At 36.6% G+C, this 14,182-nt stretch overlaps 1 protein-coding gene across 1 annotated transcript; it reads left to right on the top strand.

Moving 5' to 3' along the window:
• Positions 1 to 4,840: 4,840 nt before the first annotated feature.
• Positions 4,841 to 11,586, top strand: LOC129300587 (auxin response factor 4-like). The gene is given in 14 exon segments (XM_054939157.1): positions 4,841 to 6,142; positions 6,262 to 6,318; positions 6,638 to 6,823; positions 6,919 to 7,003; positions 7,080 to 7,170; positions 7,714 to 7,878; positions 9,009 to 9,128; positions 9,222 to 9,300; positions 9,780 to 9,942; positions 10,043 to 10,727; positions 10,729 to 10,783; positions 10,875 to 11,007; positions 11,010 to 11,064; positions 11,202 to 11,586. Coding segments are annotated over 14 exon segments (2,394 nt in total). The 5' UTR covers positions 4,841 to 5,806; the 3' UTR covers positions 11,386 to 11,586.
• The last annotated feature ends 2,596 nt before the right edge of the window (positions 11,587 to 14,182 follow it).

Consider the following 14,182-nt stretch of genomic DNA (forward strand, 5'->3'; position numbering starts at 1 on the left):
ATTTTTAATATTTTGAAATATAATTATTATCTTTTTTTTAAAGCGTTTATTTAATAATGACTTTATATTTATTATAGAGTATTTAATAAGAATAAATATAAAAAATAAAATTAATTAAAAAATAAATAATTATTTTATTAAAAGATAATATTTAATTAAAAATATTTTATATTTTTAAATGGAGGAAGAAACTTATTCTTTATATTTTGATCACCACTAGTCTGCTACATGGGAGCACTTATCTTAGAAATGCAGGCGAATCACGTCTCAACACATGTACACTTCGCGGGATTTGGGAACGGTGATATGTAGCGGAGTCGAGGACGATTTTCTGGGTGACAAAAAATGATAAAGCCACGAGTTCCCCATCTCATGGGGTGTGCGTGTGGGGCATGTCCATGCGTGTCTCCCGATGTTACCGCCCACGTGCGCTGCCCACCCACGCCCAGCCCTCCAGCTCCTCCCGACATCCTTAATTTTCGTGAAATTAAACATATTAATTCCTGCAACACGCATAGATCAATGTAACTAAAGCACTCAAATCATCATGCCCCTATTCAACTTCCTAATCATGCCTGTTTCTACCAACCTCTTCCCACTGCTCCTGCAACTAATCTCGTGGATTCTACATACACATGCATACTCTAATTTCTAACTTGGTCGATTTCTTCACGTTTCATCATGAGTATCGTGATCAAACACTGATAGCTTTGTTTGCCTGGTTTATCGATCACTGTTCATCATTTCCCCCTCTTTCGTTGCAACCAAATTTCAGCTCTGCACACTCACATGCAGCCCCTTTCTTTTTCTTTCTCCTTTTTCCCCTCTCGCGCTGCAACAACTATACATTAATTCTTTATTTGGAACCCCGTCGAGACTTCTGTAAATTATCGTCGGGGGAAAAACATTTGCATTGTGAACACCCTTCGCTCCCTCTATTCTCCTATCCTTTTGCATTTATATGCAGTTAAAGTAGTCCTTTCAATTATAACAGACCAGAGACCGGGGGGAAGACAGAAAATTTTAATTTTAATTTTAATTATTCAAATACCACAAAAATCAAATGAATCGTGATAGGACTATACTTTGCCATCCCATGTGGGAAAGACAGCGGATTCCTTAAAGTTGCATCATCACTTCGATTGCCTCCATGATTAAAGTCTGACTTGAGACATACTCTGCCCCCCAACGCCCCCGCTCCAATAAGAATTAATCATCTGCTGACGGGACAACTTTAAACTAACCGATCGAGAAAACAGTAATAAAAAAGGGCACTGCGATATGAATCTCGTTTCAAGAAGTGAGCATACACAGGACAATTATACTTTAACAGGAAAATGACAACGGTCACGGCTGGATATTATTGATGAAAGCGCATGCAGTAAAATATATGCTCAGCTAGTCAGCTGCACGTTCGTTCATATAATTATTATCTTTACTGTAGGAAAGAGCGGTCGCCGAGAGGTCTTCTGAACGCAGTAAAACTACAGATCAAGGATGAAATCGCGTAAATCTATGTTGGATCAAGTGCCTACTTCATGTATATGCATACGCTTATTCGTCTTGTTTTTTTCCGGCTTCATATATATATATATATATATACGGTGACAAATTTATCACCCCCATAACATTCTCCTTCCTTAAAAATATTTAAAGGCATGCCTGAAAAAAAATCGCTTTGCTAAATCTTGCACCTTCAAAGGTAGAAGCAGAAGAACAGTCCCCCCCCTCCCGGCGGAACAAAAAGAAATAATCATAGATCCGTCAATGTATATGTATTATGTATAGTCAGACGGAAGGAATTCAATTAAAATACAGATTTCAGTATGCCGCCGGATATGATAAAATAGTAGAAATAACATGTAAATAAAACGTTGGCAAAAGAAATGTAAATAAAGCAAACGTAGTGTACCGAATTAAGAGGGGGGGGGGAGGAAACAGGGTGATGTTGCTGTGATTGATTCATATTATTACGAAGTGCATGAAAGAAAACATAAAGGAAAAGATTGAAATTTGAGGGGAATATAAGGAAAGCCGCATGAGTTATAACACGGAGAGACGGTGCGGCGATAATGAAATTTATATTGTACATATTGAGGTTTTATTTTAATACCAAGTAGTAGAATAGAGGGGAGGGGTTTTGGAGAGGTAGCAGGTGACAACTGACAAGAGCACAATGATGGTGGGGCCGGCCCGGAAGTGAATTAACCCCCCCCCCCCCCCGCCTCTTAAGGACAAAAAAGAAAGAAAGCCCTCTTATGATGCAAACTGAACTAACTTTGATGTCCTGACAGATGAAATTGGGATGGCTTTTGGAAGAGGAGGGCAGGAGAGGCAGAACATGTAATGTAAGTGACGTCCATGTCAACTTGTCTATTATCCATTTGTGGACATCTCTCTCTCTGTTGTGCGAGTGTTGTTGGGGGCCCGGGGGGGGGTGTTGGTGACATGAAATAGGAGCAACGGGAGAGGGATAGAAAGGGTAAATAGGAGGGAAGAGGAGGGGCAAAAGAGTGAGGATCAGGGATGCAGCACCAACGACGCAGGCCTCTCCTTCATTCCATCACTTCCTCTGCTCCCACTGCCTCCCTACACTGTTCCCATCCTCCCGCCCTTCATCTGGTATTCATGGGAGCACATGATGAGCACCATAATCTGGTTCGGATTTCAGTATTTTTTTAAATAAAAAATTTATAAAATTTTGAATAAATCTATCAATTATTAACATATATAATTCATATTTAATTAGATCAATTCAAATTTAATATGTGTTTGATTTTTCGTTGGTTAAAAATAAATTTGTCAAATATCCATTTAGTAGGTCAACTTAATAAAATTTATATTAAAATATTTTTTTAAAAAAAATCAGTTTAATAAATTAAAAGTTATTTGAATTATATATAAAAAGTGTATTTAAATATACAATTATAAAAATGAACATTGATTTTTATGATTTATAATTTTTTCTTATACAAATGCTTCATGTTAGAAATGTTTGAAAAATATGTGTAATAAAAATGTTAAATAACATAAAATTTAATATGTTCAAAAATAAGAATACAAAATTTGATATATTGGTCAAAAATTATATAAATAGTCAATATACATTAACATTAAAATTAATTGCAAAAGAATTAGAGGTAGCATGATATAATATCCAAAATAGTTACATATTCTAACTCCCTCAACAATAGCCCAACCTCAAATGCACATTTTAAAAAGCTTTCTCAAATTACATTGATCAAATCCACTTTCACCTACTTAGAGTACTTTTAAAATGTGTTTTCATCAAAATAAATTTAAGGCAAATAACTTTTGGCTTTTAAATTTCCTATGCAGATTTACCCTATGCTGTTCAAATTCAAAACTTTAAACTTATTATACTGTCAAGTTTAAAATAATCTAGAATACTTTCAATATCAAATAAGGAAAAATATCATTCAAGAATCATTGACTCAATTTAATGTCAAATAGATAGTAAAATTTTGAAATATCATTGCAGGATTAGAGGATTGACTTGAAAATAATTCTAAATGTAAAAATACTATAATACTCCCACTTTTCTTTTACCTTTTTAAACTTCCCAATTAGCAATCATTTTCTCATTAAATATACATGATTATTTGTTAATTAATAAATAACTACTTAGAAAAATATGATTTACACTTGTCTCTTCTTGCAACTAAGCTTTTGTCATTTTTTTGAACTAATCAATTAGCAAATAATTTATTGTTAATGCAAATTGATACTTGTTAAAATATGATATACACTTGTCATTTCTCACAGTAAAGCTTCTTTAGATTTTTAAACTTATCTATTAGCGAATAATTTTTTTTTCAGGTTAAATGTGAATGTATACTTTTTAATTAATAAATGATTATTTGTTAAATAAAAAAAAGTAAGGATATTAGTCTTTTTATTATATAAAATTATTTTTAAATTAGGCCTCCAATCTTGTAGTGATATTTTGAGTTTTTTTAATCTTTATTTAATATTAAATACTTTAAGGGTGTGTTTCATTAGGCTATGTTTCTTAATGATATTTTTTTTGGTTTAAGAAAAAGGAGACAGAAGGTGAGAACTAATTTACTATTATATTCATAAATACTAAATTTTACTATTTTGTTTACTTCCTTCTTAATATCTTATGTAAATTAATTTATACTGTTTTTTAATGATGGACAATCATTTAATTACATATGCAATTACAATGAACAGTGATGATTTCTTATTTATATCCAGAATAGTGGTGGCTTTTCTTATTAATTATGTTTGATTTTCTAGTTTGTATGGACTGTAAATTAAATTGAAACGAAATAGTTGGCCCTCCAGCTTCTATATCGTAAATTCCTAAAATCAGAATTGCGAACACTGATTGATTGGCTTTTTCTTATTTAAATTGAATTATAATAAGCAGATCCATAAAACTCATGGTGGACATTGTTTCGGTTGCTCCTTGGGTTCCTAAAGATAACCAACGCTTGGAGAACGTAGCAACACTGTCAGAAGTAGCAAACCATGATAGCGAGCAAGAAAAGGAGTTTATTTTACAGATGGCATTCATGAAATATGAGCAAATAAATGAAAAGCAAATTAATCCAGATATTTGGCTCTCCTTTAAAAATTTCAATTTAGATGGGCTGAAAGGAGGGGATTGGAGATTTTGCCTTTCTTTCTTTTAAAATTTTTTTAATCAAATAAAACCTCCACTCCAAAAAACCCCCCGTTTCAATAATCTTTGAATGGTGTTTCCTTCTCCAGGAGAGGAAAGCAGGGTGGATGCGGGCGCGTAGGCTATGATGTAGTATGGTCGAAACATGATGGGCAGAAAAAATTAAAGAGGACAAGGTAACGGGACGTGAGATATGTAAAAAGAAGACGGTGCGTGGACTCCTGAAAGCTTCCTGACTCACTGAGTCCTAACAACTAACAACGCGCCTACCATTGTTGCTCCATCCTTTTCATCCGATTTCAATCCCGCTCCCACGTATCTAGATTCTAGACCCCCTTTCAATTTATCACCTCCCTCCCCGACCTCTGTTAATCTCCCTGCTACCACAATTACCAACCTCATCGGCTTCACTGAGTTGTCAGATTTTTGTTTACAAACCCCCCGTGTTTGATTGTCCATGCATGGTATGAAATGCGGATTCACCATAAAAAAGGGCCCCTTCTTCAATCTTTACTATTCGTTTCTGAACGGGGAAAAATGGTATTCGGTGTTTCTGAGCTGAATGAAAACCCCCTTTTGTCTTGGTGGAGGGCCTCCCCCCCGCAGTGAAGGGAATTATTAGCAGAGAAAAGATAAAGGCGAGGCATAGCAAAGGAGACGGGGGTGGGGTGTGTGTGGGTTCTGTACTGTCAAAGCCTGTCCCCCCCACCCTACACAGTCACCCCCCCTTCCTCTCGAACAGTCGAAGTCGGTAAGTCCAAAAGCCACTACCGCATTGGCTTTTCTCGCCTTTTGTTTCTGTGCTTCCTGTGCATTTGTCCATGTCTGTTGCTCCTGCTCCCTCTACTCAGTACCTGCAAATGGGCGAGGAATCATACTTTGAATTTCTTGTTCTTATTTGACGCTGTTTTCCACCCCCCCCCCGGAGGGGGGGTTTTATAACTTTGTGGTGCCCTCCATATATGAATTCCTTTATGTGATTTGACCCTCCTTTCCATTTTATATAGTTTTCACTTTCCGGATGTTCTTTTTAATCACCCTCGCTCGCTTTCCTTCCTTCCCTCCTTGCAACTTTTAATATTCTGTTACTTGTTCTGCTTCCGTTGTGTCTCGCCAGAGCTGCGCTGGGTGTTCATGGAAATTGATCTGAACCATGCAGTGACTGAGGTCGAGAAGAATGCCTTCTGCGATGGGCGCTGTGAGCAAGGCACTTGTGCTTCGTGTTTCTCTTCTTCCACTTCTTCCTCTCCCAACTCGCCTTCACCTCGCGTCTCTTCTTCTTATCTCGAACTCTGGCATGCTTGTGCCGGCCCCCTCACCTCCCTCCTAAAGAAAGGAAATGTAGTGGTCTACTTTCCCCAGGGTCATCTTGAACAGCTTGCCTCTTTCTCTCCTTTCTCGCCCGGTGACATGCCCACCTGTGACCTTCAACCGCAAATCTTCTGCAGCGTCGTCAACGTCCAGCTTCTTGTGAGTGCCAAATTATCTTCACACACTGAATTGTACCTGCTTCCCTCATTTAATTCGATTATTTCTAGTTGGTTTTCAATTTTTGTAATCGTTAGCATATTTGTTATTTCCCTGAACAGGCCAACAAGGAGAATGATGAGGTTTATACACAGGTTACTTTGCTTCCCCAGACAGAGGTTGGTCCTTCTTTTCCCTTCTCTTCTCTCTGTGTGTGTGTCAGATATATATATATATATATATATATTTTTGGCACAAGGCTGAGGTTGGCCTTTAACTCAACTTATTTCTGCTCTGATGCATCTCAAGTATGTTTGAGGAAAATCGTGTCTTCTTTGTGGGTATAGGAAGCTGCCATATTCTACGTAAATCATTAAATTCTGATTGCTGCGGACTTCATTCTCTGTTGGAATATTCGTTTATACATAGGAATTTGCTTGAATTAATGACTTCGATTACACACAGAGACTAAACACTAAAGTCTTGAGCTGCCTTCAGTTAGCAGGAATGCACTTGGAGGGCCAAGAACTTGAGAAATTGGGAGCATATGAGGAGGGAAATGGAGGATTACCCGCAAAATCAACCCCTCACATGTTCTGCAAAACGCTTACTGCTTCTGATACTAGCACTCACGGGGGGTTCTCCGTTCCTCGCAGGGCTGCTGAAGACTGTTTTCCTCCTTTGGTTCAATTTCTAGTTCTCTTTTTCACTGATGCTTGATGAACTTAAAAATTATTTATTGTATAGTCTCCTTTGAGGTGATAATTCTTTTTATGCAGGATTATAAGCAGCAAAGACCCTCCCAAGAGCTTGTTGCAAAAGACCTTCACGGAGTAGAGTGGAAATTTCGCCATATTTACAGAGGTAGATTGCAAAGAATAACGTAGCATGACTTCAACAATGTATTGTTGGGTTAAAAATTGAAGCTGCAATTTTTCAGGTCAGCCAAGGCGGCACTTGCTCACAACTGGCTGGAGTATTTTTGTCAGCCAAAAGAATCTTGTATCTGGCGATGCAGTACTTTTTCTGAGGTACATATATGTTGAGTTGAGATGTTTTAGTGGCATTAATTCCTAGACGGAAGATTTTTCATCATGTGTCGCATGGACATAATTTAGCAGATGCATAATTTGAAAGAAAGTGAAGCTTGTATGACTTGATATATTAAATCATCTTCCATCAATTAAGGGGCATTCCCCTTGTATAACCCAAAATATTAAATCACAAACTGATAACTTTCATGTTCCTATTCCTATTCCTATCAATCAGTCAGCTGGCATGCATTTATCTTTAAATATAGCTAGTTTTTTTCTTGTCATAGTAGTGCTCAAGTACCAATCTAGCGAAAGGGTTCAAAAGATAAAGTCTAATTTAATATGGGCATATATCTAAAATGCTGTGTTTTCTTTTATATGAGAATCTAGAATTTTCGTGCCGCTAAAGCATGAAAAAATGTTCTAATAATATCTGAACTTAAAAATGAAATTTACTACTCATATTATCCAGTCTCTATAGAGGACGAGTTTATCATTCTAGCAGCTACAGATCCCTTACTGCTTAAAAATGCATTGTAGAGGTGAAAGTGGAGAACTGAGATTGGGAATCAGGAGATCTGTTCGACCTAGAAATGGTCTTCCAGAGTCAATTATTGGTGATCAGAATTGCTATCCTAATTTCCTGTCTGCAGTGGCTAATGCCGTATCCACCAAAAGCGTGTTTCATGTTTTCTACAGCCCAAGGTACACGTTTAGCCAACTAATATTTTAAATGCAAATGAGATGAAAACTGCTTGGCCATTATGCTTATCTATAACAATTTGTTTAAGATTGTAATGGAATTCCTTCTTTGGCTTTCTGCTGATAATTTAAGCTTATGAGATTGTCAGGTTCTTGACATAATATCTAAGCTGACATGATAAGCGATGTAGAACTGAGAGAAGTATTTATTGTTATTATATAATTTAAGTTTACCAAGGAAATTTTGTTGTCATTAAGAAATCATAGATGTGAAAAAGGAATCTTTTTAGCCTTCATATTTATATAGTGTTTTCCAGTAATCTATTGAGCTTCCAATCTGGTGCAGCAGTCATGACTGATAAGTTACCTTTTAAGCTTTGTTTTCTCGATTAAAGCTTTGTTTTCTCAAGCGAGAGGCTAATGACCAGATGTAAAGTGGCCTGGTTCTACCCATATAATTCAGCTGAATAGAATGTCCAAAATAGAAAATATTGCCATCACGCTACATGGGGTGGCTCAATAGCATTGGATAAAACCGGGCCACTTTACATCTGGCCATTAGCCTCTCACTTGAGAAAACAAAGCTTAAAAGGTAACTTATCAGTCATGGCTGCTACACCAGATTGGAAGCTCAACAGATTATTGGAAAACAGCATATAAATATGGAGGCTAAAAGGATTCCTGGAAACATAAGGAAGTACGAGATAAATGAAAATGAAGCGGAATATTCAAACCCTAATTTCATTAAAACAGTCATGTTTGTATTTCTTCAAATATTTTTTTAAAAAACCAAGGACTTTGATTTGAATTTTGAACAGAACAGGCTTACAGCTTTTCTGCAAATTCAGATGATAAGATCTTTAGGAGGATGATGCCTGCTGCTTTCTTCTCTCCTATCTTAATTGATTCTTCTTTTGCCAATAACTTTTCATTAATAAATGGAAACTCTTTTACTTTCCATCGATAGAAATATTTAATATGATTAGCATATGATTCAAGCAAAATATTCCGTTTTCTTTTTTGTGCATAGTGTCACAAAAGTTTGAACCAAAGACTTCTTGCATGCTACTTGAACCTTTCGTGACTGGACCATACTTTCTGGCTCATTATGTTTGGATTTCTTTATCATGCAGGGCAAGTCATGCAGATTTTGTTGTCCCTTACCAGAAATATGTCAAAAGCATCAAGAATCCAATGACCATTGGGACAACATTCAAGATGAAATTTGAAATGGATGAATCTTCTGAAAGAAGGTAAACAACTTTATGCTTGTAAATATTTTACAAATGTCTTACTTTACAAACAATTCCTTGTGATGAATATAACAGTATATTCCTATCTTGCAGGTGCAATGGTGGTATAGTGACTGGAATGCGTGATTTGGATCCCTACAGATGGCCTAAATCAAAATGGAGGTGCTTGATGGTATATTTGCAATTTTTTGTTATTCATGCGCAATACATTTTGACAGAAATTGAACAATTTTATGCTTCGCTCCCATCAAATCATTTTCTACGCAAATCCAGTAGCCATTCAATCCCATATGACTGGGAGCTGTCAGAGACATTAAAGTCAGCACACCCCAAAAAAAAAAAATTGCGTAAGGGGAGAAAGACATTGAAGTCGGATTTACAAACAAGTAGCATCAAGCTGAATTTTTTTAAAGCCACTTTGAGGAAGTCACCTGGAAATTTGATCTCACTGGACTTTCTTTTCTACGTATATCTTCTTGCAGTCTATTATTTTTTTTCATGCTTGATTTAGTCGCCTCTCTAGCTGGACTTGACTCAAATATCTTGCAGTTAAGCCGCAGTAGTTCCATACAATGCCCAATGTATTTAAACTGGGTAATGAGCATGTGTTGATGGCAGCTTTATAATGAAAGCTTACTATTACATCCACAGGTAAGATGGGATGACGAAATTGCTACTAATCATCAAGATCGAATTTCTCCATGGGAGATTGAACCTTCTGTTTCTCTCCCGCCCTTTAGCATCCAGTCATCCCCAAGACTAAAGAAATTGCGGACAGGTCTGCAAACTGCCACTTCAAGTCACCTCATGACCGGTATGAGCCCTAATGTTGAGTGCGTGTAAATAGCATAAATCCTTGCAGCTCATTTTTGTGCATTCTAATCCTGTTCATTTTTGGCTTCTGGTTGGGGCAGGAGGTGGCAGTGCATTTATGGACTTTGAGGAGTCCGTAATATCACCCAAGGTCTTGCAAGGTCAAGAAAATACAGGTTTTGCATCATACTATTTTGGGCGTGATGCATTGAAGAACCAGCCAGATTTTGAGATGAGTCCTCCCAGTCATCCAAATCTTGCATCCACTGGATTAAGAAAGGCTGCTGCTGCTGAGCTTATGAGGGTTCACCCTTCTAGTTATGCAGGCTTCGCTGAGACTAACAAGTTTCTAAGGGTCTTGCAAGGTCAAGAAATATGTCCACTGCAATCTCTGAAAGGAAAGGCTGATTTTAACCTTGGGGTTTGGAGTAAACCCAATGCCAGTTGCACAACTTTGAACCAACGACAGGCATCCAAAACCAACTTTGACACTTTAGGATCAGAAGACCTTCAAACTGCTTATTTTCCTTTCGGTGACATTCACAGAGCTGGTCAAAGCAGCCTGTTTTGCTCTAAATCTGCAAATTTCCTGAGAGAGGATGTCCACGCTCCTTCCACTCAGGCAGAGCTCACATTAAAGGAAGTTGGACGGTCAGAACTCTCAAACAAGGACAAACTGCAGGGCAGTTTTTCTGCTGCTGCTTCTTTAGAAGCAAGTCTAAGGATTTCAAATGACGATAATTATGAGGGGAAGGTAACTGCCTGTAAACTATTTGGGTTTCCCTTTTAGGGAAGGCAACTCTCTGAACTTGCAGGGCTCTGCTAAAAGGAGTTGCACAAAGGTGAGCGATGATAGCAACAGCGTTATATTGTGATATGCCTTTTCTTCTTCCTTTGATGTTTGTCCACCTATATAACATCCACTGAATGAAGGTTCACAAGCAAGGTAGCTTAGTTGGAAGAGCCATTGACCTCTCAAGACTGAGCAGCTACAGTGACCTGTTGAGTGAACTAGAGCGACTGTTTGGCATGGAAGGCCTTATAAAGGATCCTGATAAAGGATGGAGGGTCTGTACACCGATAGTGAAGATGACATTATGGTTGTAGGGGATGACCCGTGGCAGTAAGTATTCATCATCCTGGACACAACATTGTTAAATTGCTTTGCCACCTTTCCGTCATTTATTAATAGCCACCACATACTTCCACTATATTTACCCTGACAAAACTGAGAAAAAGCTTGATTCCTTTTTTGTGCAGTGAGTTCTGCAGTGTAGTGTCTAAGATCCATATATATACCCAAGTAGAAGTCGAGAAGATGACAATTGGGATGATTACTGATGATACTCACAGCTGTTTGGAACAGGCACCAGGGGTAATGGAGGCTTCCAAGTCCTCATCTGTGGGCCAGCCAGATTCTTCTCCTACAGAAGTTAGAGTCTGAGGCTCAGGGTTGTCTTGGATCCTAAGTATATGTTGGAATCGTTCCATGTAATTTAATCATTCCCGCATATGATCGTGATTTGATTATCTTCTTTTGAGCTCTTAAGCCCTAACCAAGCAGACCAAAGTTCCTGAATAAGGGCAGATTGTGTGAGCACTATGTATTGGCAAACCATTACTGCCTAAGTCTTATTTTGCATGCTGTGTGGTATAACGTTGAAGTCTCCCCATTTCTTGCCATCAGTGGTATATTGTAAGCACACACAAACAGTTCAGGAGCTGACTCTCTGCAAGTCGCTGGACGTTTGACGATGCATGAACAAGTCACATTTGATTCTGGGGAAATGACGCCTAGTAATTTTCTACGCTTTATGCCAAAATTTTAAGAGTTAGAATGATTTGCGAATAATCAAAAAACAATAGTACGCTTGATTTGTAAATAAATTGAAGGGCCACCAATAAATGATTCAAGATAATGATTCTAATTCATTTACAAATGAAATCGATGGTTAAAATTTGCAATGTTTAGAAGACAAAGTATACCTACAGTGTGGCGCAGGGTTGACTGAGTCCGTTCTCATGTAATTATAGCGTTTGGCCGTCTAATTTATGAGGCCAACTACTAAGCGGGTCAAGGGTAAAAAGGAATAATATTAAGGATAGCCAATAGTAAAACTGCCATGAATTTTGAGTAAACATGCCAGTATGTCTAAATACATGGACTACTGGTATCACCATCAGTGACAGAGGAGGACTAGGGGAGCCTTGGCCCCTAATTTTTTAATTTTCCCTTTGTAAAATAAGAGTTATATAATAATGGAAGGAAAAATAATATATATATATATATATATATACACAAGTTGAAACCACATCATGTTTCCAATCAACCTCGAATTTTACGGTTGAAAAGGCCAAATAACTACATCGAAAAATATCGAAGAACAGGTATTCTGGAGCATGTAAGTTGCCTATCATTTGGCTCACTCATTGCCAACTGCATCGTGTTCAACCTTTCAAAAACCTTAAAGAAAGCCATCTGAGGTTAATTTTGATGATAGGAATGGGTGAAATATGAGTGACCATCTAAAAGATTCAGATGCTTGCCAAAGTATTCAGTAGCTGCAGGCAGGCTGGCTCAGACATTGCGTTTTAATCAGAATATTTGGTTGTTAGAAAATGCGTCGGGAGGCGTTCTCTCTCTTAGTCTATACCCTTGTCCTCGTGAATTTTTGAAGGATTTGCTACTGCAAGGTGCTATTGATTATTGAAGGGTTTGTTTTTTTTTAACCAACTTGTTGAAGTTTGTTTGCCTAGCCTGCTTTCCACGATGTTGTCAAATGTAACCAGAAGAAAGGACAACTAATAGACTGTCTGTTATCACAGTTAGAAACCATTTTAAAGAAAATCTGAAAAAAAAAAAGAGATTCATTTATCATTATTAAAACAACTTGATCACAAATATTATACCTAAGCTATTTCCTTTTTTTTTTTTTTTGAAAGGCAATTTTTTAAATATGACTAGTGCTAGACAGCACCACAAGCAAAAGGGGAAGAGAGTGTCTCCACTTCCCTTCCCTCCATTTCCCTCTTATTATTGTCAGATTAAAATTTCAACAGTCATATTTAATTTTTGATGAAATTACTATTTTAACTTTTTACAAAGATATATAAATAATTATAAATTATAATATTTTATTATTTATCTATATAATTTTAAAATAATAATTTTATCAAAAATTAAATGCAAACTGTTGAAAAGTTTTGATCCAAAAGTAATGAGAGGGAAATTGAGGAAAAATAAGTGGAGACACCCTCTCCTAGGGGTGTTCATAGGTTCGGTTCAGTTTGGTTTTGGGCAAAAAAACTAAACCGAACCGAACCATTCGATTTATTGATAATTGAGACCTGATCGGTTTTTATGCAGTTCGGTTTGGTTCGGTTTTATTTTTTTGGTTCGGTTTGGTTAAGGTCTTGATCAAGTTTTAATGCACTTGTTTAATTTTTTTCCTTTTCTCCATTTTCATAATGGTGCTATGTACTAAAATTAAATTTAATTCTTTTTGACTCCTTTTTTTCATAAATAGAGGTATAAAAATATAATAAAATTTCAATGTGATAACAATAATTAATCATAAAAATTGATATAAGTTTTTAAGATTAAAATTATTTAATATTATGTATTTTCATTAAAATCCTTTGAAAATGTTTATCTATGTATCTATATTTAATAAATAATAAAAAACTTATTATACAAAATTCAAAACAAAATGTTTCTTGTAGATAAATTGAATGCTGAGGCTTTAGGTTGTAAATAATTAAATGATGATCATAGCATGATTATTATAATTACTTAATATTTGCATTTCATTCAAGCATTTTAAAAATATTATTTATTACTATAAAAATTCAAAACAAAACTGCTTCTTGTAGATAAATGGTATATATTTTACAAATAAATAAATAAAAATTTTTAATCAGGTTTGGTTTGGTTTTCTAGTATTTTAAAACCGAACTTGAACCGAATCAATCGGTTTTATATTGTAAAAACCGAAGCAGACCTAATTATTGTTTCGGTTTTGATCGGTTTTTGTCGGTTTGGATCGTCTTTTCGGTTTTGGATCGATTTTGAACACCTTACCCTCTCCCCAAGCTAAAGAGGGTTTGGTTTTCTCTGCTCAGCAATGTAGCAAGCACCTGGTCTGTTGGCTACATAGGCGGCAAACATGGACAGCGACACTTGATTGGTTGCTTGAGTCGTGCCCGGAAGGATTACTGTCCTTAAGAACTATTCCGGCACA

Source organism: Prosopis cineraria, unplaced genomic scaffold (assembly GCF_029017545.1).
Source record: "Prosopis cineraria cultivar Desert tree isolate PC_DT_omini unplaced genomic scaffold, ASM2901754v1 PC1664, whole genome shotgun sequence".
Classification (NCBI taxonomy): Eukaryota; Viridiplantae; Streptophyta; class Magnoliopsida; order Fabales; family Fabaceae; genus Prosopis; species Prosopis cineraria.